The sequence below is a fragment of the Stigmatopora argus genome, chromosome 5 (assembly GCF_051989625.1).
Source record: "Stigmatopora argus isolate UIUO_Sarg chromosome 5, RoL_Sarg_1.0, whole genome shotgun sequence".
Classification (NCBI taxonomy): domain Eukaryota; kingdom Metazoa; phylum Chordata; class Actinopteri; order Syngnathiformes; family Syngnathidae; genus Stigmatopora; species Stigmatopora argus.
Genome location: NC_135391.1, coordinates 3,700,389 through 3,726,241, shown reverse-complemented (window position 1 = coordinate 3,726,241; position 25,853 = coordinate 3,700,389). Strand labels below are relative to the sequence as shown.

Here is a 25,853-nt window from a genome sequence, read left to right as displayed (position 1 = left end):
GCACAGCTGTGTGTATCTCCACCTACACAAAAGAGTTAAATGCAATGGCCCGTTGTATGAAGATAACAAAGACATTCATATGCTTTGACAAGCATTTTTGTTGCTTTGACCACAAAATAAATAAACACACTTGTGTTGAAATCTGTGCCTTTCACTTTGAATTGTCCAAACGACAATCTATCCATTTTCTGGGTGTCCTCATTAGGGTGACCTGGTGTTAAATTTAAATATCATTGCACGAGAGGTGAGATAAGAACGCAACCTGAAGCCAATTATGCAAAATATTACTTTGTGCTATTGTTATTTAGGCAGAAAGACAGAGAAAAAAATAGAAAATAAGTGTTAAAAACATTGAATTGACATGCTGCCTAATGGAAGTAGCATTGCTTTTTCTATATGACTACATTTCTATAGGATGAGGGGACACTGAAGGATAAGAAGAGGAAAAGATGGAATAAAATGAATGCCTAACCTGCTAGCTCCACCTGCTGGAGTTTATGAACCACCACACGTTTTGCTTAATTTACTCAATGTTGAAATGAAGTAAGATAATTCTTAAAATCGCAGCCTTTGTGGTTGAAAATGGACATTTTGAAGAAATTCACTATAAAAAGTGGAATTCAGTTCTACCTTTTAGCTTGTTTGCGTCTGTAAATGTTGTGAGAGATGTAAATTCTTTATGGATAAGGCTAATAGTATAAATAAGATGATATTTTCTTAATCATCGACTGTTAAAAAAGCCTACAAGTGACAGAAATGGATTGCTCTTAAAATACATTGTTTTTGTACTGACCAATAACTTTGGTCAGTTGTAAATAAATATATTTGACTTCATAATTGAACTAATGGCGCTACACAATTGTTTTTGACGAGAAAAATAATGTCTGGTAGGAATGTTTTCTTGGCTTTCATTTTATCACTTTTTTTTAAGATGGAATTTTGCTATTGGAATTTTGGGATGGTTTTTAAAAAATATTTTTTAAATCAACATTTAAAGAGTTAGTTGGTGTTAGGAATTGTAAATTTACAATTACTATGAGTTTTTTGGGGCTTGTTTCTGTCAATATTTCAACTTTTTGAGGAAAAAAATAGATTAAAAAGGAAATGCATAAAAAGATAGATGAGAAATTAAGTAAACAAATCTACATCCAATAATAATTTTGAAATTTTTCAAAAAATCTGTTCTTTTATTTTAATTTAGTTGATTGAATTAATATGGATGATATTTTTATATTGGGAAGGCATACGACAACCTGGTTTTCTTTCAAATACTGCTCGTGTTTGAATATTTTAATGTACTATAATCAAAAGACTTTGAGCCAGTGTATTCATATCAAGATTTTCCTGGAGAAAGGCAACAATTAAAGTGCTGGTATCTCTTCAGCTTTGATGTCTCTGTTTCTTCTGTTCCTGGAAAAGTGAACTTTAAAAAAAGGCCCCGAGCTCCTCATCTGACGCCGAGCATGACATTTCGTATGATTTCAAACGGCGGCAAATAAAGTGTGAAAGGGCGACAGGCTCGGAGCTTACTCTCACAGAGCATAAAGGATAGGATTAGTTGAAGGCTATCTCTGATGTGTCACTCATCTTCTTGGAGAGAGAGGAGGGAGGGGCACGCCGGATAAAACGTCTTCTGGTGGACCGGCAAAGCCGTCGAGGAGAATGAGACTTATGCTTCGATAGATAGGAGATACAAACGATCCAAATACTCACCCCCATCTTGAACTAGAACTCTGATCTCATGCTCAGAAAGAGATAATAATTCTTTGGAGAGGTGGGCCGGTTCAGATGGACATTTAGGGTAGCCTTTGACCAGAGTGAGACGCCAAGATGTGGCAGTTTGTTACGTTTCAAACTGAAAGCAGGAGGGAGGTCAGACATTTTTTTTAGTGGTGGAGAAGTCCAGCAACGATTGTTATTAATAGCCCAAATGGAGACACAAAGCTGGTGAGTGGTCTTCTGGCTGGAGTCAAGTTCATTGAGCTCCTTGGAAGAGTTTTTGTAGAAAGAGGACAATTCAAAATGAAAATATTCTCCAGAAAAGTTGATTGGTAAACGTGAAAACGGGTTTGCAACAAGCTTTCAGCTGAAATAACCATTAGAGGCATGAAAATGTTGACTGTGAGGACTCATTTGAATATGGAGTTGAGGCCATGATCCTGTCGCTAATATAATTACTGCTAAATAGAACAAGTATTTGAAATATTGACAAATTAATAACTCCTACAGTACATTTAAGTGGACTAAAAGTGCCCTGGTAAAGTCTACAATGAAATATTCCAACAAAAATGGTCTGTTTTGGCTATGCGGTTTTCACTGTTAGATGTCATAATTTAAAAATTGTTATTATATTAATAGTGTAAAATATATTCAGACAATACAATATGCAATTTCTTAATTTCCCCACTGTAATTTAAAAAAAGATAAATGCATATATATATATACACATTTGAAAAGTACTATATTATTATGAAAATGGATTGTGTTGAAGGAATGTAAATTTGGCTTTTTTTATAAGCATATTACATCTTTAGTAACAAAAAAACCTGCTGTTTATCTTAAGGTATGGCATTCATTTTTTTCCCCTCTGACTGAACCATCACAAACAGGTGACGTCATCATCCTAATTCGATAGATAGATTTAATAATGAATTTTCATGTTGTGGCAAATGGAATCAAAAATTCTTTTTGAGTCTAATATTGCCATCTAGCGGTGTTTTATATTTGATGCTCATTTCCATAGGCCTGGGGCAGGCAGGCAGGCACAAGCGTGCTCAGGAGATGCTTGCCTGATGCCCGATCATCTTCTTGGATTTCATCTTTTAGTAATATTCCAAAACGTTTAGTCTAACAAGATGTGGACACGCCAAAGCCAGGCAGATGGAAACTGGCAGTCTCAGGTCTTGGATGCTACATCAAGTCTTTGCCAGTGCTCTTTTTTGCGAGGATTAATCAGGCCAGGCCGGGTGCTGGAATTATTATTCTAATGATTGGGGAGGAGCTAAAAGTGGATTCCCCATCACCAAAGCTACAGAGACCTTCTAAATTGGAGTGAAGTTGACCCCTCCCAGACTTTAACCTAAGATAAAAACATCATTTTTAATGGTGTGATCTCACTTAATCACATCTTTAGTAAAAGTAAAGTACGGCCTGAGGCCCACATCTGGCCTGTCCACATTCAATGAGCGGTCCTCACACTCTAGTGGATGTGATATGATAAGATGAGGGTTTTTTTTTTGGTCTAGCGCAAGGGTGTCAAACTCGGGTTGGTTTGCGGGCCGCAATAACATCCACTCGATTTCATGTGGGCCGGACCATTTTAGATATAATATTTAGATTTTTTTTTTTAAATTGGATTATAAGAATCCCTAAATATTCAGTTTTTTTATAGATATAAAACAGTTTATTTGAACTTTTTTTTCTTAGTCAGGGAAAACATCTAATAATAATTTGTTTTTCATTTAAAATGGAAACATTTCTATTAAAAATTATATTCAATATTAAAGTGGAAAACCCAATTTTTTTTATATATTTATTTTTAGATTTTACAAAATGCTTTTTGACCTAAAAACACCAAAAGAAAAAAATGGATAAAAAAATGCAATTATTGATTTAAAAGGGGGAAAATCAGGAAATATAATATACATCGACAATCTTCATTTGAATTTGATCCAAAAACAGAAAGTTGGCACTCATGATTTACTTACTCGGGCCGCACAAAATGATGCGGTGGGCCAGATTTGGCCCCCGGGCCGCCACTTTGACACCTGTGGTCTAGCGCCATCAATGGCACCTAATGAGTTAACAAGGAACCTTAAACTGCTCCAAAATGAACAGGAATTATCCTGGAAATGGCTAAAAAATGAGCAGAAAGCGACCAACACACGAACATTTTGGAAATTCCTCCCAAATCAATAGGAAATAATTCAAAATGTACAGAAAATGACCTTTCGGTAACCAAAAATGACAAGAAAGTGACGCAAAATGAACTCATAGCCTGCCATGGACAAGGACAGAAGTCCAATACTCAATTGAAGATACATGGATGGATAGATAGACAGAAAAACAGTAATAGGGATTTTAATTGTTCAAAAATGGGTGCCATATTAGCTGGGTATGTTGGATGTCATTTCCATTTTCCAAGCACACAGAAGAACTTTGTCACTAGATGGCAGCATAGCAGCACTGGCTTCAAGCGAAAGTTTGGACACCCCTCACTTATTCCCTGATTATTTGTACGACATAACGTGATGACACCTGCACTGTTAGATTGCCACGGCGCCTGCCCTAAAAACTCCTCACGTGTTCACCGTCATCCCGGTAAGGAGAAAAATCTAATAACACGGCTGACTAACTGCTCAGCCTGCGTGGCGTGCTGTTTTCAGCTCGCTTGAAAGAAATATGCATAAATTAAAGTTGATTTCTAGCAACGGGTCGTCAACTAAACCACCCTGTGGAGTTGTAAGAACTTGGACTAACAAGAATATTCCTGTTAATCCCTTGGACTTGATTGCCGTTTGCCGGCTAATTCCTAAAAGTCGGCCCTATCGGCTAAAAAAAGAATTTTCTATAGGCGTAGGACGTGAAGGCCCTCTCGTCCTGTAAACTATTTTGATGAATACTGCAGGTGTTTACTGTTTGTGGTGCAGTTTCTACTTGTGCGATGGATTGCTGCCTCAAGAAAACTTTGTTTTTTATTATTATTTTTTTATTCCATTCACCTACTCACAGTATATCACAGCAAGCCTTTCCTAAAATGTCCTAAAATACTAATCCAGTGTCCATATAAAGTCCATCTGTTGCCGATATAGCGATACCTGGCACTTTAGAATGTGTCTACTTACGAAATATTCATTTTACAAAACTTTTTGCACCGGTGAATCGTAATATAACATAAACAAATTTAAATGAACTTGGATTACGATGCAGACACACTCAAAAATAAGTTTAATCTAACCTTACACTAAACTTAATTCTAATTTTGTATTTAAGTTTGATACCTTTCTTCTTCCGGGTTGGCTCTATTTGCCCCTCGTAGATATCTGTTATACACGAAAGAGATGCGGCAAAAAAGACAGTGCGCTACAATGATCTAGGCATGAACATGGCCCGCGAACCAAACTGATTTTGTAAAGTAACTGATGAGTGCCGACTTTCTGTTTTAGGATCAAATTAAAATGAAGAGTATAAATGTATATTAAATTTCCTGATTTTCCCCCTTTTAAATAAATAATTGTCATTTTTTAATCCATTTTTCTGTGTTTTTAGTTCAAAAATCATTTGGTAAAATCTAAAAAAATATATAAAAAAAGCTAAAATAAACATTGTTTTAGATCTATAAAAAACGGAATATTCAGGGCTTTTAATCCAGTTCCTTTAATCCATTTATAAAAACAAATCTAAATATTGGTCCGGCCCACGTGAAATCAAGTTGACATTAAAGCGGCCTGCGAACCAACCCTGACACCCTTGATTCAAACGTTAAACATTTTGCACCCAGATTTTCTCCAATTTTTTTCTTTTACCAAATACGTTTACATACAACCCACTATGTTCCCTCACTAGATGGACTTTCCCGTCAGGAGTCATTCCATCACTTTTCACGTGCCTCCTGGCGCATAAGCGAGAAGATGATCATCTCCCTTCTGCTTCGCACGCCATGGAAGAAGAAAAAAAATCGAGATGGAGCCATCATTGACGTACGACAAATTACACAGTAGAGGGAAGCAAACAAAAAAAAGACCTATAGTCTCTCCCATCTGATTCAGAATGACATTCAGGCATGTTTCTCCCCCCTCAATAGACCCCCCCCCCCCACACACACACACACTACACACAGATTTAACCTTTTCCACTATGGTGTCTTCAGGAGACAGTAACTCAGCAGCCTCCAACCTTAAAATGTCTTATAAAGTGAGATAACCGAGCCAATATCAGCAGCTAATGAGGCAGAAAGAAGAAGTCTAGCAGACAGACACTATAATCTCGCAATCATATATATATAAATAAAAAAAATGGGGGAATGTAGGAGTTGAAGATAAGCTTTGTCTGAAGTCCCATTTCATGCGGTAGTTGGACCAAACTATTTTTGGTGTTGAATGCAGCCATGTTTTCTCTTTTTTGGGCTCGCAGGGGAAATCTTTTTGTGCTGCTTAGGAGTGGAAGCGCAAAGCAAATCTACTCATGATGAGAAGATTACTCTCATGTTTTATTGAACGTTGCCCTCAGCACCTTTCATCCTTGAAAGTCTGATTTCGGCGTGACCTTAATGTTTAACCAATGGGGTGTTACCATTCGCTGGCGGTGACCCTTCTATAAACCTCATCAGACTCGTAGGTCATTTGAGTGGCCTTTACAGGCCGATCTGACGCTGGATTAATAATATCTTAACTGCCCTTGCACTCAAGTAACACATTGTTTGGCCTTTATTTGTAGACAAGGCCAGTTTTTTTGGTTTTTTTCTCGGAATGTAATGATTTGACGACCTGGTGTGAGTTTAACTTTTGTTAAATTGACTTTTGTTTCCATGACTTTCAACTTGAATCTAACTGAAATTAAATAGATGTCGTTTCTTTTCTGTTTTTCAGTCAACGACTGATCATAAACAAATATTATCCTTGAGTAAAATCACATTTTGGACAATTGCTGTAAAATGAACAAATGATTAAGACGAATGGGAGAAGCCGTGATTGTAATCTTAATTCAATTATATTGCATCATTGATTTTTTCCGTCCCCCCCCCCTGGACAATTAAATTGGAAATTAACGAGGTGATGATGAATCACGCCTAATCATTCTGAGGGAAATAATCAACTTTTCCAATATTTGGCGTGACATTAATTTTCCCTTTTGTTGTCAAGGTGAAAAAAAATGTTCCCTCGACTTGTTTCCGTCACGCTTTATTTTGTAGGTGTGACATGCTAAAGCAGGGGTCGGGAACCTTTTTGACGAAGAGAGCCACAAACAATTCATATTTTCCAATGTTATTCCTTGTGAGCCATACTACGAATTTAAAAGTCAAAATACATACATGTAAACGAGTGCCTTTTCAATTTTTGGGTGTTAATTTCACCACTTTTAAAGTGGAAATTTTATTATTTTTTTAAAGATTCTTATGCTGTTGCTAATCAATGAGAGGATGCATTCCAGAAGAGTCTACTGAAAAAGAAAATGAAGATTAAAGCAGTCCTAGATATAATATCTCAGTTCTGTCACCAGCGATTTCCATATTTTAGCTCTCTCTCATAGGCGCCGTTCAAAGCGGTTGCGACCAGAGCTATTACAACGAGGGAGTTGCGAGCCACTGATGTTCTTATGAGCAGCGGAGCGATCGCTAACATGTACTACAAGACTATTTCTCGTTGGCAAGTGGCCGTGCGTCATCCTATTGTGAGGACATTTGTGTGCATCATTTTCGGAATATTTTGAAGGCAATACAACAGCAAACAGCCCATCGATAGCGAACGTGAGGGGGGAGGCGTGGCAAACAACTAACCCGAAGAGAACGAAGGTAAAAAAATGAAAACAAAATTAGAATTCAGTTTTGTGTAAAGTTACATTAAACGCATGTTTGAGTGTGTCTGTACATATTAATCCAAGTGAATTTAAATTTGTTTGTTCCGTTTACGAGTGTGTTGTCGTGGAAAAAAAAAAAAAATATATATATATATATATATGTATAAATGTATATATGTGTATATACATATATATATAAATAAATATATATATGTATATACATACATATATATATATATATATATATATATATGGGTGTAATTGTATATTATGGGGTTTTGTGTTGATAAAGATACCAGTAAAGTTGGATTGAAGAAGCAACAACGAATCACTATTGTGATTATTTCTCCCTGTGTTTCAAGATAAAATGCAGGGTGTAACATAGGCGTACTTGATTTTCCCAGCGAAACTGTCAGATGGTCCTCATTAGGTCCAAACTGTTTTCCAGTTCTATCGAAAAAGCCGTTTTAACAATCTGCAAGAAGACACAGAACTGACATCAGACTGTTCCTATTTCGCCGACCATCCTTTAGACGCCAAGCAAAACACGTTGGTAAAAAAAAAAAAGACAAGACTCCCTTTGAAAATTTAACCATTTGATGTTTTCCTCTAAAAAAAAAGACCGTTCTCCTCCTCAGGGATCGCCAACACTTTGGCTAAAAAAATCAAAGTAACATCACATTAATCGACACTATTCCTTCCTCAGTTCAAACAATCAGAGTCTATTCATGCGTTTCACCCGCATTTGTCAGGCCGTGTAAACATCAATTCAAGCCCCAGCCGGGCGTGGGTACCAATTTTCACGTGAAGTGGCGGCTGTCACCCTGCTAAGAGCGAAGATGCTCTGGCGTGCGTTCGCCGCGGCGGCCCTGTCCTGCCTGGGTGATTCTGATGTCTCTGTTGTAGCGTTGGGATTACTCCGGGGATTATCGGAATACTGGCAGCAGATGTTGACGGGACACAGATGACAGTTCCCATCATGTTGTCTCGCGCTTCAGCCACTCGCTATGAAAACATGCGCTTGATTATAGACACGCCGTAGCAGAGGAAATCACACCTCGCCGTCATTTGAAATTTGCCCCGCAAAATGGCAATGTTAGCGTCTATTACAAAGTAAATAAAGTCTACGGCACACGTGTCAAAGTGGCGGCCCGGGGGCCAAATCTGGCCCGCCACATCATTTTGTGTGGCCCGGGAAAGTAAATCATAAGTGCCGACTTTCTGTTTTAGGATCAAATTAAAACGAAGAGTATCGATGTATATTAAATTTCCTGATTGTCCCCCTTTTAAATAAATAATGGTCATTTTTAATCCATTTTTTCTGTGTTTTTAGTTCAAAAATCATTTAGTAAAATCTAAAAATATATTTTAAAAAGCTAAAATAAACATTGTTTTAGATCTATAAAAGACTGAATATTCAGGGCTTTCTAATCCATTTATAAAAAAAAATCTAAATATTATATGTAAAATGGTCCGGTCCACGTGAAATCAAGTTGACGTTTAAGCGGCCCACGAACCAACCCGAGTCTGACACCCTTGCTCTACAGGTTTGTCACCGCCGCATGGGCGGCCATGCCGATTGGTCTTGCACATGTTAGGATAACAATATTCCTTAACTGTATTCCTGATCTGTGTTACTCATTTTCAAAAAAACTGAATCACCAAAATGCTCTAAACGTCAAAAGTCTCACTTGTCTGGTCACCCACATTGTGACTGCGCAATTAGCGACGTTAGCTTGACTGTCTGTCCCACTTTCACCACTTTTTATAGACATAAACATGAAAGAGCATTCAAAAATATATGATCAAGACTCATACAGATCAATCACTATTGAAATTGTACAATAGAAATAACTTATGTGAATGTTTGCCACTGCATAGATGAAACCGATGACATGGTTGAAGGCTGGGATTCTGCCAGAGGGCCATATGCCCGCCCACTCAATGGAAAAAAACCCTCAGTACATTACAAAAAAAAAGTTGTCACTCAGTGAAGTCCAATCTATCAAATTCAGTAAAGCACCCCCCTAGGCGATAGCAGCACCTTAACATCAATTCCAATAACATTTCAAAAGATAAGTTGATTGAAGAACGGCGTAAACATGATCACTGAAGACAGGCTAATTAATTAAGAAGCTGGCGATAAATGAAATGACGAAACCTCGGTCACGGTCTAGCGTACGACCAATCATTTGCAAATGGAGCGACCCTACAATTGAGTGATTTAGCTTTTGGTGACTGATGCTATTTCACTTCCCAACTGTTTGCTATGATGGATGCTCTATTTTCCTGTTATCTAACTAAGGAGGCTATGATTGCTTGGGCTAGACTTCTCGGTATGCCGGATTAATGGCCTTGTCGTGTTCTTTTGACAGCAAAATGAATAGACCGTTGTCATTTTACTCAACGGGACTTTCACTCAAGCTAAGACACAATGATGATGATGATGATGATGATGACACCATCCTTAGCAGGTAACGCTACCTCCAGACACAACACATTTCCACACAAGTTTCACGTCACTTCAATTTTTTTGACTAACTACACTACTAAAGCAATCAACCAATTTCCCTAAGCAGCCATGACCATCGAAAGTAGGCGCGTAGGCTGGGAATGGCCTGCTATGTGGCGCCATCCGGACCACCAGGTTGTTCTGATTAACCTAACCGGTACCTTGAAGCTCATTCATACTGTAGGTCAAGGGTGTCAGACTCGGGTTGGTTCGCGGGCCGCGTTAACGTCAACTTGATTTCACGTGGGCCGGACATTTTAGATATAATATTTAGATTTTTTTTTAATAAATGGATTAAAAGAACTGGATTAAAAGCCCTGAATATTCAGTTTTTTTTATAGATCTAAAACAATGTTTATTTTAGCTTTTGTTATATATTTTTAGATTTTACAAAATGATTTTTGAACTAAAAACAGAAAAAATGGATTAAAAAATTACTATTATTGATGTAAAGGGGGGGAAATCAGGAAATGTAATATACATATATACTCTTCATTTTAATTTGATCCTAAAACAGAAAGTCGGCACTCATGATTTAATTTCCCGGGCCACACAAAATGATGCGGCGGGCCAGATTTGGCCCCCGGGCCGCCAATTTGACACATGTGCTGTAGGTACATAATTAGGTATAATTTCATTTTTTTTCGATGTTCGTGACTTTTGTAATCAAGTGCATGCACTTTGCTCAATTTCCTATCCGCAATTCCATTCGTCCATTCGCTCCCTGCCGTCAAAACAGCGCCTTCAATGGCAGCCAATGAGTTAATAAAGAACTATAAAATGCCCCAAAACCAACAAGAAGTCACCTGGAAATGGCCCAAAATCAGCAGGAACCGACAAACGAAAAAGAAATACCCTCCCAATCAATAGGAAACCATCCAAAATTTCCCAGAAGCCATCTGTAAGCACCCTAAAATCAAAGAAGTGACACAAAAGTGCCCACTATTGACATTGCTATATGTCCAATTCGCTTAAACTGCCTGTGAATGCTCATATTTAATTGCCAGGCGTCCAATCCATTTTTACTGGGAGGGCTGAAAAAACGTATTAAAGTTAGTTAACTTTTCCACATAAGATCTAGTTGCCTTTAATGTGGCCTGATCTAAAGGGATCAAAACCGTGTTGTTTCACAGTAGTTGATTTTTAGCCCTCTCCTTTGCACTTTCAAACCTTTCCTGACTTAATCATTTAAATAAGTCAAAATTTGGGACCTGGCCGCAAAAAAAATCCCAAAACCTCCCTTCTGTGAAGGACGGAAAAGCCATTTCCTCTGTTGCGATAATGGGTAGAATGCTCCCCGCATATCAAATGTCTCTATCACTATTGTTTCCATGGAAGAACATAGACTACCAGAAAAGACTGGGGGGAAAAGGCGCTTTAACAAGATAAGCAGAGAGCTCATTATTCACTGTAGGCTGAGGAAGATACTTTTTGAAGGTTTAGTGGGTGAGAAAGAACAAATAAATCCTTGTGCGGGAAGAAGCGGCTCTAATTGCCAGGCATTCTGGTTGATCCCTCGATTTAGTTGGCAAATCTTGCTGGTATTCTTATTAAAGTGGCGTGGTAAAGTATTTGCCTCCTTGTCAAAATCCCTCCGTTTTGCATAGTTTCTCCACCTAATTGTTTGGGATGATCAAAAACATCTGACAAGGATAACCCCAGTGTACAGAAAATATGCTTTTAAACTATAAAAGGCTATTTTGGCATTGTATGAAAAAGTCAATAAGTTTAATTCATTAAGTGACCCAAAATTAAGCATGATTACCTCCAGATTTCAATCAAAAAATCACTTAAATCAAAAACTAAAAAGCACAAAAAGCTGCAATAAATGAACCAAAAGAATTCAAGAACAAATCCGCTGCTGCTGATTGGGTGATAGGACATTTTAGGAGAATCTAGGCAAGGAAGATGATCTTTAAAACCTCCAGACTACTGAGGGACTGTGCGGTGACCTCGGTTTTAATCCTTGTGGATTTCCTGTGTGGCTCCAGTTTTTTTTAACTAGGTCTACAATGTTTTCTGTCTTTGTGTCTGTCTTGCTACTGCAACCAAGAAATTTCCCGAATACGGGATTGGATTGGATAACTTTATTTATCCCGTATTCGGGAAATTTCGTTGTCACAGTAGCAAGAGGGTAAGGATGCAGAAATAGGAAAGGCATTTTAGACATAAATAGATAGGTAATAAGTAAGTTAATAAATAAATACCAACATGAATAAATATATAAATAAATAGGAGTGTTGCTGGAAAAAAGAAAGAAAAAATATATATATACACACGTGTACATAGACATATATACATACATACACATACATATATATAAGCACATATATACATTCATACACAGATTTAAATGCATGCATATGGTAGGTCTTAACACTCAGCCATTTGTTTTGTTAAAGAGCCTGACAGCTGATGGGAGGAAGGATCTGCAGAAGCGCTCCTTCCTGCAATGAGGGTGCAGCAGTCTATTGCTGAAATAAAGTTCTAACCTAGCCGTTATCCACAAATGAAACCATGAAAAAACTCTAAGTGAGCACATTTAACCGATTTATCACTCCGAAAATCAAGTCCAATCAACTCTGAATATCTTAACTAGACTCCTCCAACTATATTATATTAAAGGAGATGATCTTTCATCGCACCGTTTGCTTTATAGAGGATGACGACGAAGACATTAGTGCATTTAGGATGCTTAAATGTGCGTAAGCAGGAGCTAGAACGATGCATCAAGCTAAGGAACAATGCACGTTGTGGAATAAAAAAAACAAACCCAAATCAAAACAAAACAAAAAACAACCCACATAGCTTTCCCCATGGCACTCCCATCTATCACCAGTTTATGGCTTCTCTTCCCACACTAACGCATCTCCCCCGTGACATCCATCTGTGTCAACAAACCAAGTCGCGTACGTCCCCAGGCTTTATTTAGCTGTTCTGCGTTGATAACATAGTCTGCCTTTACCGGCTGATTTCTCTTCCAGTCAATCAATGGGTGTGTTTGGATTCAAAGGAAGGCCCTCTTTTTTTTAGATGTTGCATAAATGAAAAATGATGGAGGAATGCGTGACACTGGTGGTAAGCGATTGGGCGCATGTGCTACATCAGGTGACACAAACATCTTGAGCGTTAGCCACTTAAATAAATGATTTACTTGACAGATTTTCAGAACCGGGACGCATCTTGCTTACATCAACAAATAAAATGTGTCGTGTGCTCTCAGTTAAGGTTACAGAACGACTCGGCAATTTGTAAACGCAATTTGTAAAAGGTAGCGACACACTGACACTGACACTTATGGGTCCCTTAACGTACTGTATTTTATGGACTATAAATCACAGTTTTTTTCCTTCTTTGGCTGGGCCTGCCATTAATTAATACTCAAGTATGTTATTTTTTCTCTGTGACTAACTGAAAGCCTGCTATATTGTTTTTTTTGGGTATTGTTAACTGAAAAGTGCTATTTTAACAGATGCCTATTTAGCCTGTTTTCCATTTTTCTATTGCTAAATTCACATTTTTTTTGTTCCCAGTTAGTGATGAATGAAAAAATAACATCTAATTTAGTTTCAACATGTTTTCAGATTGTATTGACACATTTTTCGATGAAAACACACAAAAAACAACAATGTCATAAATCAAGTTTTTTTTAACGTGAATTTTCTCTTTGCTAATCGTTAAAAATCACCAATGACAAGTGCACAAATGTGGGCACATCCTTGTCCCATTATTGGCAAACAGAATCTCACTTTTTTTCAACGCGTCAATGTTAAAGCTGAAGGGCGTAATGTAGGCTGAGTTTAAGCTTCTTGCGCGGGCCATATTCCATATTTTTATGTTTGGCTGCGGGCCGATGAAGGGAGTTTGGACACTGCTGTTGTAAAATATGTGAGCGCGGAGCCATCCCGCGGCCCACAGTCGTAGCTCGCCATGGGAAACGGATTGACAGGTGAATGTTTACGTGGCGCTACGGGCTGACGGTAAACAGAAACAGGGGTGGATCTAGAGTAGCACATGGTAGCCCACGGCGCAACCTGAACAAACAAAGGCCATGGCCCGCTTATCAAAGTGCTGCAGTGGGAGGGAGGAGCTCCAAGAGGCAGTCGGCAATAGCTGCTGGCAATTGGAACTCTGGGTCCGCTCATCTATTTTCTATTAGCATCGGGTGCGAGTTGACTGCAAGGTACGCAGCAACCTAGCCACTATCCACATGTGTATTCCCACCTGGATTCTTCAATTCATTTTTTCGAATGCGACGTTCTGTGATTCCTTATAAAAAAGAGAATATTTTCTATTTCTGTATGCTTTTACACATAAAGGTCACATGATGACATTCGAGCCTCAGAGGTGTGGGGCAGCTGTACTGGTCATGCGATATTGTTTCATTATTTTGATTGATCAGAGACATTTGTTGAGTTTGAGCAGATGGTAAGACTTTTTGAAAGAAAAGATGCAATGAGACTTGTTAGTAATCCTAAATAATGCACTCCATTTCATCCTACCAGATGCGTTCACAACCTCGATTGAGTTGTGAAATAAGGTTACATTGAAGGCTTTTGGAGTTTAATTATAATACAAGTCGTATTTGAATATGTATTGACTAGTGAGCTCCTCTAAGCCGTCAGGGGGCACTAAAACCCACCTAATAATTAATTTCAGCAGAAAAAAATGCAATATTTTTTTCCTCTGGTGATTAACTGTCTAAACAACTACGGATACGGATGTTTGGGATTATCTGCATTTAAGATATAAAATAATAAAAATAATATATATATTTTTAAAGATGGTGCTTATCTGCCTTAAATGTGTCAGATTGGCTGCATGTAATATATAAAAATGTCAATAACTATTCCTCCCCCAAAAAAATAAAACAAAATATATATATATATAAACGTATGTATGTGTATATATATATATATATATATATATATATATATACACACATACATATATACACATACATATATATGCCAATCCCAAACACGTGTCAACTAATGCTGTCAATGGTACTACAATTGGAAGTAAAACGGGGACCACTAAATGCTCGAACTGGCCCTTAACCCACTAATTTGAAACCCCTGTCCTACATGAATGTCATAAAATCATCTAAGACAAGGGTGTCAGACTCGGGTTGGTTCGCGGGTCGCGTTAACGTGAACTCGATTTCAGGTGGGCCGGACCATTTTAGATATAATATTTAGATTTTTTTAAATAAATGGATTAAAAGAACTGGATGAAAAGCCCTGAATATTCAGTTTTTTTATAGATCTAAAACAATGCTTATTTGAGCTTTTTAAATATATTTTTAGATTTTACAAAATAATTTTGAACTAAAAACACAGAAAAAATGGATTAAAAATGACAATTATTGATTTAAAAGGGGGAAAATCAGGAAATTTAATATAGATCTACAATCTTCATTGTAATTTGATCCTAAAACAGAAAGTCGGCACTCATGATTTACTTTCCCGGGCCACATAAAATGATGCAGCGGGACAGATTTGGCCCCCGGGCCGCCACTTTGACACATGTGACCTAAGAGAACAAATGTGATTGTCAACCATCCCAGCCCAAACAAATTCGACGTATATCCCCGTCAAAGGCAGCCAATGACTTTAACCCAATCTAAAGTTGTCCTCCATTGTTAGACTGGGCGCAGCAGGAGTTAAACGAGTCACTTGTAAGACTTATAACGCAGGAGTCAACAACTCCAATGTGAGAGAGAGAGCGATGAACGCGTGAATTTCCTCCGGAACGAAGCAAACGCGTCACGTTTGGCTCGCCAGTCAAGGCTTGCTTAATCCCCCCCTACCAGCTGCGCAGTGGCCCTGCTTTTCCCGAGCGGATGAGCAGTGACAGATGATGACTTGGGTGCCCCCGAGCTTTGCGCCGATCCGCCCGCCGACAGCTCCCTCCCGACCGCATCGGCACCCCGACCGCCTCGCCGAAAACCGGGCGTCGATCTCAAACATTTGACCTCAACGCACGCGCGCCTTTCCCCCCCGTCTTTTTTCTCTTCAGGATTGATCTGATCTGGGACCAGCGACGTTTTAATTATATTTTTTTATTTATTTATTTATTTAATTTTCACGACGGCTGCTTTTTGCGCACAACTTTTACGCACAGACGATCGTCGGATGAGCGTCTCGCGACGACGTGCCTTCCCCGGCGAGCGCACAACAGGTGCGACGGCTGTCGGGTGCGTCACGTGTCGGCATGGCTGATCAATATCGCGTTGCGATTTAATGAAGTCGCAGCCAACTCGCGAGGCTTGAAAGTTATCTGGAAACGAGAGCCGCTGCGCCGGGTGCCAAAATGAGCTGGAATTGCCTCATCTGGAGGATCTTACTCCTAAAATTAACCACCTTTACCACACTTCTCACCCAAGGTAAGCCCATGCAAATATCATTCAATATCCTCCCAAATGTATTCCTGCCAATCAACTGTTTATTTTCTGCACGTTCCTCCGTGCGTGTTGTCATGCGAGGCAAAAACCAGCAAGTCTAAATAATAAATATATGTCCTCATTGGTGACACAAACTTACATCTCTCTCTCTCTGCAGTAATACAGCATTCCGACGTCCTTACACGTGTCGGGAGACGTATAAAACATTTAAAATTGAATAAGGCAAGAGAGCAAAATGTAATGTATTGCAACTTATACCACGACACATGCATAATGCATCAGCGTCTAAAAACACACAAGCTTTGAAGTGAAAACCTAATGCAAAAATGTGATTTTTTCTTAAAATTATATGGATACAATGTCAGGAGAAGGGGAAAAAAACCTGCGATATTATGAAATATATATTCATTCCCCCTCCACCTCTAAATCAGCTTTACCGATCTTATTGGGCACGACAGTCTGGAGCCCAATCACCGTGCAAGCTTAAGCTTGGCTCAGTCTCCCTCCCCCTTGCTGTTTATCTTTCCCAGCTTCTCACTTTGCAGCCCTCGAGCTGCGAGCGCCGTATACATCATCCTGTTTATGGTTTTATAAAGCACCTGCGAGAGCACGTAAAACGATATACGTCGAGTGTGTGAGGCTGTCAAACGACCTGATGCGATTCAGGAGGATTTGACCGGTCCTAACGTGGAAATCCAGCCGTTAAAATTCTCTTTTGAAAGCTTCAAAAGTCGGAGTGTGATTTATAATTTATGGCAACGGCAAATGGGGGATATTTAAAGTACCATCAAGTCAAGCCAAGTGTTTTTCCCAATAGGGCTGCTTGTTATATCAATTGCGCTCTTAAACAATCATTAAAACTCAATTGCCAGATCACGTACGGCAGGGGTCGGGACCCTTTTTTTGATGGAGGGGGCTATAAACCATTTATATTCTCAAATAGTGTTCCTTGAGAGCCAAAGTTGGAATTGAGAATTCAAAATTCATAAAAATAGGTGCCATTTTTTCGTGTGCGGTCGATTGGTTGCCGGTCTTTTGGTCGCCGGTCTTTTGGTCGCGGTCTTTTGGTCGCGGTCTTTTGGTCGCGGTCTTTTGGTCGCGGTCTTTTGGTCGCGGTCTTTTGGTCGCGGTCTTTTGGTCGCGGTCTTTTGGTCGCCCCGACCGCGACAACAGGCGACCACAAGACCGGCGACCAAAAGACCGACGACCAAAAGACCGGCGACAATACAAGGTAAAACAACATCAATAAAAGCCAACAATGGCCATGAGCAGTTTCACTGAGCCGACGTGTGAGTGTAGAAGAGTTTGTATGTACATGTGTTGTCCCTTTAAGAAGGTACGTCAGTCAGGGTCTTAACAAGTTCTCCAACAAAAAAACAATAAAAGTCTGGGAAATTTTGAGCTTTTCTTTAGCCTAATAATTACTAGGGAATTAAGTATGACTAAATAGTAATTCGCAGTTTGTATTCAGGGATTTTGAGCAACGATTTAAATGGTAATTATCAATTACCTACCGGGCGACCAAAAGACCGGCGACCAAAAGATCGGCGACCAAAAGACCGGCGACCAAAAGATCGGCGACCAAAAGACCGGCGACCAATCGACCGTGTACCCCATTTTTTAGTCATTTCACCACTTTTTAAGTACAAAAGGTCTCTGAATTCTTTTGAAAACATTGTTACACTACTGCTAATCAATGAGTATCAATGAGAGTCATCAAATCAAATACGCAACGATCAAAAGAGCCACATTTGGCTCCTGAGCCATAGGTTCCCTCGCCCTCACGTAGACAATTGCGGACAACAGTTTCCGGGATGCTCGAGTACGTTTACAGATCGAAAAAAAAGCATAAAAGGATTATATTTTGCGTGTGAATATATGTTAGCATTAGCAAGTGCATACAATTCGCTTTTCATGGACGTGAAAGGATAATTACTTGGAAGACTTAATTAACTTGAACCAGATTAGAAAAAAACTTTCCCCCAAAAACTGTCTAACTGTTGTAAACTGGACAATCTGAAATAACTTGCGCATTAGAAACTTGATTTGGAGAAATGTTGCATCTTTGTTTATGCCTATAAAAATGACTGACAGCATCAAAGAGATTCCGCCTACTGTAAGAGAATTTATTTATTTATTTTTTTGTCAATGATGCTTTTGGGAGGCAATTGGTGTGTACGCCAGCTGTTTGGTACATATGGTAAAAGCAATTACGGCTCATTAGAATTCCCAACGTTGAGTCAAGGTTGTCCATTCAAACAAGCAAACCGAATGCAAAAGTTGAAAGAAGCAACGTTCGCAAAGCCTTTGTTTTCTGTTTGTTTGCTTTTTTTAAATAACATTTTTAATGAATAAAGTAAATCAGCTCGTATTGTTAATGTAGAACCTTATTTAGGAATGCATTTGTGAGAATACATAATGAAATAAAGTTTCAACCTTACCCGGACTGTCGTATTACTTTTTATTTCCATTTTAATGGAAGACATTTGCACTCCTACTATGGGAGTCAAGTTGCTAAATGGCTGAATCAGATAGCAAAAAGTCTTTCCTTTTATTAGTGAGTGTGATAAGAGGTGATAAGTTTTCATTGTGCAACCTTTCTTTAGTTCACATAGGGATTAAACAACAATTTAGGGAACGAAAAATAAATAAATGTCATTTTGGTCAGGCTTGCTAAGGGTGCCATCAACCTGTCAACACATACGATTTTCCCGTATTTTATAAGTTTTTTGATCATTTCAAATTGTGTACGCCGCATAACATCTTTTGTACAGGATTTTTAAGTACGTTTTTTTGTAAAAGCGATCGCATTTTACCCATTTTGGCTCTAATTCGGATCGTTTCGGTCACTGGTAGCAGACGAAAATGTCATTGTCGACCGCTAACATTGTCATGCTTTAAGCATGACTCATACCTGTCAACCTCTGCCGATAACTGCCCTTATAAATGATTATGATTCCCCTTACAAATCCGAAAAAACCTTACAAACACCGTACGAGTCGTACGGTGTTTGTAAGGTTTTTTTCGGGTTTGTAAGGGGAATCATAATCATTTATAAGGGCAGTTATCGGCAGAGGTTGACAGGTATGGCATGATATGCCCACGTGCATTCCCCTTTTTCACTATATAAATATGGTACTCGGACGTTTGGTTGCCGGACGTTTGGTCGCCGGAAGTTTGGTCGCCCGGACGTTTGGTCGCCCGGACGTTTGGTCGCCCGGACGTTTGGTCGCCCGGACATTTGGTCGCCGGACATTTGACAACATGACAGAGAGTTTACTGTTGAAACCAGCTCTCAAAATTATATTCATGAGAGAGAGTTTAATATCTAAATATCTACTGTTGAAACCAGCTCTCAAAATTATATTCACCCAGGCGACCAAACGTCCGGGCGACCAAACGTCCGGGCGATCAAACGTCCGGCGACCAAACGTCCGGCGACCAAACGTCCGGTCACGATAAATATAGCGCGTCAGCAAGCAATGTACCCAGACAGTCAAGCTGTGAGCGCCGACCAGTGACATCTACAGAATCTTGAATTTAGTCCGCTTTGGAGAAAATTTTAGACTTTCAAGTGCGCCCTATGCGAGTAAATATATGCCTCATTGCATTTGTACATTTTTTTAAATCGCTTAATAAGGGGAATTGCAATCATTAATAAGGGGAGCAATTGGCCGAGGTTGACAGAAGCTGCTGTCTTTCATCCAGTACGTAAATAGTTTCTGATCAAAACATCTCCCCATGTCGAAATGCCGAAAGTTAACAAGTCTGGTGGAGAGAAGGGCAGATACGGGCCGCGAAGGGATGATCTTGCATGTTAAGTAGCTTGTTGTACCGCATTCTCGCTCTGGAGACGGTGATCCAGTTTATATTCCTCTGGTCAGAGACCCTGCCAGCGCTGGTATTAAACTGCACATCTGTCACGGCGAGGCCCGCTGGGCCAAGTCAGGACAACCTCGTTTCTGGCTGCCTTCTCTGCCTCCTTGCACTTTGTCAAGCATGCAGCAAGGTGAAAATCGCGGGGCTGAAGAAGCCATGGTGCTCTTCCCAAGGCTTCTTGGATGTCACGAGGGTGACGCATACGGCGCTGGCGTGTCCTATGAACTGTCAGACGCTGTTGCGGGCTTTTTAGATGAGTCGAGATGAAAACCAGGGGAGACCACGGCAGAGGAACGACTTAAATGTCAACTTCCTCGGAGGGCCACGATGACTTGAGTTTGACGCAGAGAAGCTCCGAGCTTCCATTCACGCTTTTGCTAAAAGGCTGACATCCTGCCAGCGTGCCTCGCTCGCACAACATCGAGAGTACTGTGACACTTTGTGTTGAGTGCCGTTTCGCTTCGTTGGGATGCGGAGTTGCCTCTAATGATTGTTTTTCCCAATGCAAGACCGTGTTTAGGGGAGCCAGATCCATTTTCTGATAATCTGTAGAGTAAACACTGGTGTTTTTTGTCCTTAATTCGCTGACTAAGGAAATTATCCCTCATGATAAACGCCACGCGTGCTGGTTCCATCAATTAGACAGAAGGCACAATAGAGGGTACACTTAGGCACTAAAAGCAGATTTTAATATTGACTAAACCAGTTTGTTTTTATTCAATGGGGCGGCTTAAATAAGCGTGTGTTAGCCTGACATTTTTAAGGAAAGACAAAAAACTGATAAGGCTTTACATGAATATACTGCGAAAGCAGACACTATTTAAATGAATTAAAATTAAATATTTCAGTAAGGAGTGACAATAAGGAGTATTTGCATGATCTAAATGATTTTCGTACGAAAATCGTCGTTGTGATTTGGGAAAAAAATGTTCATTCAATGAGCGAGAAACAACAACAACAAAAAATGACTAAAAATTCTACCATAGTATATGTACGACTTATTAGTTATTACGATTATTAGTGATGGTGCTGATACTGACCAGTATGCGCAATGCACAATTATGGCTTTTTGCCATATATCATGAGTTTAGTTATCTTAATATTCCCTTTTCGCACGTGAGATTGTCATTTACACGATACAGCTTGTTTTGATCTGCCGGTTATTCACAGCCCACTGACTGAATCAGAAAAGCTGTTTTAATCCCGCTTTATGATGGTTAAGTTCATTTTTGAGCCAGATGTATCAGATCCCAACTTCAACCAACCCCCTAGCCCACTAGCCCCTCCCACACCCCCAACCACACACACACACACTTGCGTAGGCACACGCACACGCACACACACACACACAAAGAGCAAGCAGATCAACCGTGAGCGAGAGGAAACTAGGACAGTCGAGAAGAAAGAACTATGGAAAATGATGAATACACTAGAATAAGCATTAAGTAAACATGTTTATTCGGAACATTAGATTCTACCAGAATGAGGTTTGAACGCATGTGTGCTCTTAACTCTGAGATAGTAAAGATAACTCTCTTAAAATGATTTTGGAGCAATCAAAATGAGTCTGTAAAGGCCAACAGAATTATTATTTTTTTACTTTGTGTTAACAATAACCCGGAGATCGTCGGTGTGATTAAAACAGGGTTTGTTTTTAAACTGTTTTATTTCCTCGTCATTTGAAAATAGCTGCAATAATACTGTATATCCATTTATAATTTGAATTGGAGGGCTTTTTACATCACACCCATTAAGCTTTAGAGTAAATAATCCATCTAAAAAAAAATACTAAAACATGCCGCTTACATTTATTTATATATATTTGAAAATACGAGTGTCTTTAGTAAACAGCAAAATGTCATTTTCACCTTTTCAACTGGTCCTAATGACCACATTGACTCAAAAAATACAAATTAAAATGAAATGATTGATGCTATTTTTTGAGTGTTATTTGTTAAAGTGTGGAAATGTATGTTTTTCCAAATATGAATATTATCCGTGTAGGCATAACCTTTTTTTATTATAATAATAAAAGATAGTTTGGATTTTCCATTGTCAGACCGCTTTCAAAAAGAATGGATAGAACAAATGTCCTCTTTTCTATCTTATAGTTAGCCATGATTGAATGTCTGGTTCTACCTCATGAAATCCAGTTATGATCAGAATAAGATGAATTATATTTTCTCTTTATTAATTTCCATAAATGTCTCGTCAGTCCGTTAAACAGCGACCTTCCATTTCCGAGAAAAAAAGCTAATTTTCCTGCAGATTTGCAACCCTGTCACTTCCAATCCTGTTATATAGCAAATCAAATAAAAAAATCATCTCATTAAAGTTTTACCGTCTATCTGTACAATGAACTAATATCAATCCTTTGTTTCCAATTACTGACACGTATATAGGCACAAAAAAAAAAACATAAAAATGAAAGTTTACCATTCAAGAATTTTATAGACAAAATGTCCTCAATTTCTGGTCAATTAAAATCTCTTCACTATCCGGAATTCCTATTTTTAAATGTATGTATTTGTAAGAAGATCAAATTTGATATAGTGTGGTGTTAATAATAGGGGTGATGCTACTTCACGTTTTTTTTAATTATCGCGGCCATGTTTGGTCTACATCACATGTGTCAAAGGGGCGGCCCGAGGGCCAAATCTGGCCCGCCGCATCATTTTGTGTGGCCCGGGAAAGTAAATCATGAGTGCCGACTTTCTGTTTTAGGATCAAATTAAAATGAAGAGTATAGATATATATTAAATTTCCTGATTTACCCCTTTTTAAATCAAAAATTGTAATTTTTAATCCATTTTTTCTGTTTTTAGTTCAAAAATCATTTTGTAAAATCTAAAAATATATATAAAAAAGCTCAAATAAACATTCATTAGATCTATAAAAAACTGAATATTCAGGGATTTTAATCCAGTTCTTTTAATCAATTTATTAAAAAAATCTAAATATTATATGCAAAATGGTTCGGCCCACGTGAAATCAAGTTGACGTTAAAGCGGCCCGCAAACCAACCCGAGTCTGACACCCTTGGTCTACATTATCTGCGGTATTTGAGTGATTACTTTATTCTTATTTTCCCTTTTGTCTTTGACTTTTTAGACTTAAACACGAAGGCGCTGACCGACACAAAGAGCCCAGTGCCTTTCCCCGTCTTCTTGCCTGTTAGCTACGAGGTCCGGGACGCTGACTACCTCTTCTTAAAGGAAGCGGGGCAGGACTTCATGAGGAATTTCAGTATGCGGACTAACACGCAACCCTTCGTTATCTTGGGGGCCAACCGCCAGCCGGCCGTCAACGCCAGTTACGGCCCCGTGTCCACGGAGCAGCTGGTGCCTCTGGACCTGGTCGAGTCGGTGCAGCTCTTCAACGCCCCGGATGCCTTCACCTTCAACTGGAAGATTCAAGCCTTCGTGCTAACACCTCGGGTCTTCTCCACCAAGCCCAAAGTACGAGTTCTCTTCTATGTGGGGGGCAGGGACTGGAACAGGGAGGAAAGCGCTAAGGATGAACTACCCTGCGTGACGGTCTTTGCCTTTTGGCAAACCCAGGAGGTCAGATGTTCTTGTGCCATGGGAGGGGCGGGGAAGAGAGGAACTTGCATGGCTGAGCTACAGCCGTTGCCCGGTTGGTTTGCACAGGCTTCGGAAAGCACCAGCGGGGAGAAACAGGATCCCCTGGCGGGTAACCTGGTAGAGATCTACTACCAGGCGCAGCCCAAAGTTAGCGGAAAGTGCAACGGCCTGGAGGGGAGTCGTTGGGCAAGCTCCCAACAACAGCAGGCCGAATATGTTCCCATCACGACCATGCAGAGGATCGGCAGCGTGCGTCTCCTGCAGGTACCCAAAGGAATGGCCACGCTTTCTCGACTAAAACTGGGCAATTCCATCGTCATACGGACGTCCTCCAAACCGCTGAAGACGACGGACATTGCCACCTTCTACATCCTCATGGCTAGCTCTGCCCAGCTGACTAACTTCACTCTCAGGTAAGATTGCGTTTCTCTGATCTGCCGTCTTCCAGTGTTTCTTGCTCAGAATTTATTTTGCTGTGTTGATTCTCGAAACTTCCGAAGCTCATCAAGTATTCGAAAAAGAGAAGTGATGGTTGCTAACGCGCATCTACACGTCTCACAAAGGACTTTGAGAAAACGCTAGACATTACCGTATTTTCACGACTATACGCCACGTCGTATTTTTAGCCGCAGTGTCAGTAACGAGTGCTATTTCTGTATTTTACACACACAAAGGACGCACCGTTTTTATAGACGCAGCCAGGCATGGCAAAACATACACCAGCTTAAACATACACGCTACACCCACACGCTAAAAACACGTTTTTAAAAAGGCAACGGAAGCAAAACTGAGTTCGGTTGTACTTTATTTAGCCATTTTACAATGTACTCACGTCATCATCACCCACAAATCCATCAAAGTTGCTTCGTAAAGCTGTGTTGATGCCGATCGCCAGGCCACAATCCATTGGGTGTATTGACAAAAGAACTATATATCCCAGCAGTCACTGCGCAGTACTTTTTCTACGGGAAAATAGTAGTCGGGGGATGCTTGCCCTAGTTGTGAGAGCTGTAGAGGATGGTGTACCCTCTCGACTGATTTATTTTATTTTATCGTGATAACAATTTTAGTATTGGTCCATATATAAAGCGCATTGGATTATAAGGCGCCCTGTCTATTTTGGAGAAAATTTAAGACTTTTAAGTGTGCCTTATAGTCGTGAAAATACGGTACTTGGAAGCTAAGGCTAGGTTCTTTCCGGGAAACTTGGTTGAGGAATAAATTCATGTTTACGCTTGGACAACGTGATGATATCAAGGGCTCAGCCATCATATCGCTCAAGATTGATGTGGATCGAATCAAATTCCATAAAGTCAATCATAAGGACGACAATGGACGATTTTTCGCGCCAAACAATTTCAAGTATAGTTATATTTGGCTTAGCGGTGTTGGAATCGTACCATTACGGCTAACAGATTTGGTACTGCCGGTGTGCTTTTTTTTTTACCACAATGCTTACAATGTGTGAAATAGTTTGAATATCTTAGTCTGATTAGCTCTCACTTACTGATTCCAATTATACGCTGCTTTGTATGATCAAGGGTTGACTTGTTAGGTGTTTGAAAGAAATTGGTGGAAGAATGTTCCGAAAAATACGGCACAACAACATCATTGCATACATTGGACGAGAGAAGAGATTTTTAGAGTCCACCTAGTGAAAGGACCAATCAATACTCCATCAAAGACAAATCATTGGGTGTTGCCACCACTTGCTTCAGTAGAGATGAGTAGGTTAGGGGAGAAAAGGGTATTCATGCGTCTTTTTATATATCTACACCTGCACTTGAAACAGATCGGTTCAGCCAGTGACTTAATTCAATCGGAAATGTCAACACCTAGAGGTTTATCCGTCTTGTGGCTTGACATTGTGCGATTTTTCTCTTCCAACGGGGGGAGCTTCATCTTTTACCTCGGAGACAGACTTTTGGGACTTTTACAACCGTTTTTTTTTAATGCC

General features: G+C 39.5%; 2 protein-coding genes across 2 annotated transcripts in view; one reads left to right on the top strand and one right to left on the bottom strand.

The window, feature by feature from the left end:
- The window catches only part of glt1d1 (glycosyltransferase 1 domain containing 1), a 73,602-nt gene that overhangs the window by 10,655 nt on the left and 37,094 nt on the right, over positions 1-25,853 (bottom strand). The window lies entirely within an intron of this gene.
- LOC144074092 (transmembrane protein 132D) overlaps positions 15,760-25,853 on the top strand; it is a 29,681-nt gene continuing 19,587 nt past the window's right edge. Inside the window, exons 1-2 of the mRNA XM_077600245.1 lie at positions 15,760-16,415; positions 23,424-24,309. Coding sequence (XP_077456371.1) covers positions 16,343-16,415; positions 23,424-24,309 — 959 coding nt within the window. The 5' untranslated portion in view covers positions 15,760-16,342. The remainder of the gene's footprint in view (positions 16,416-23,423; positions 24,310-25,853) is intronic.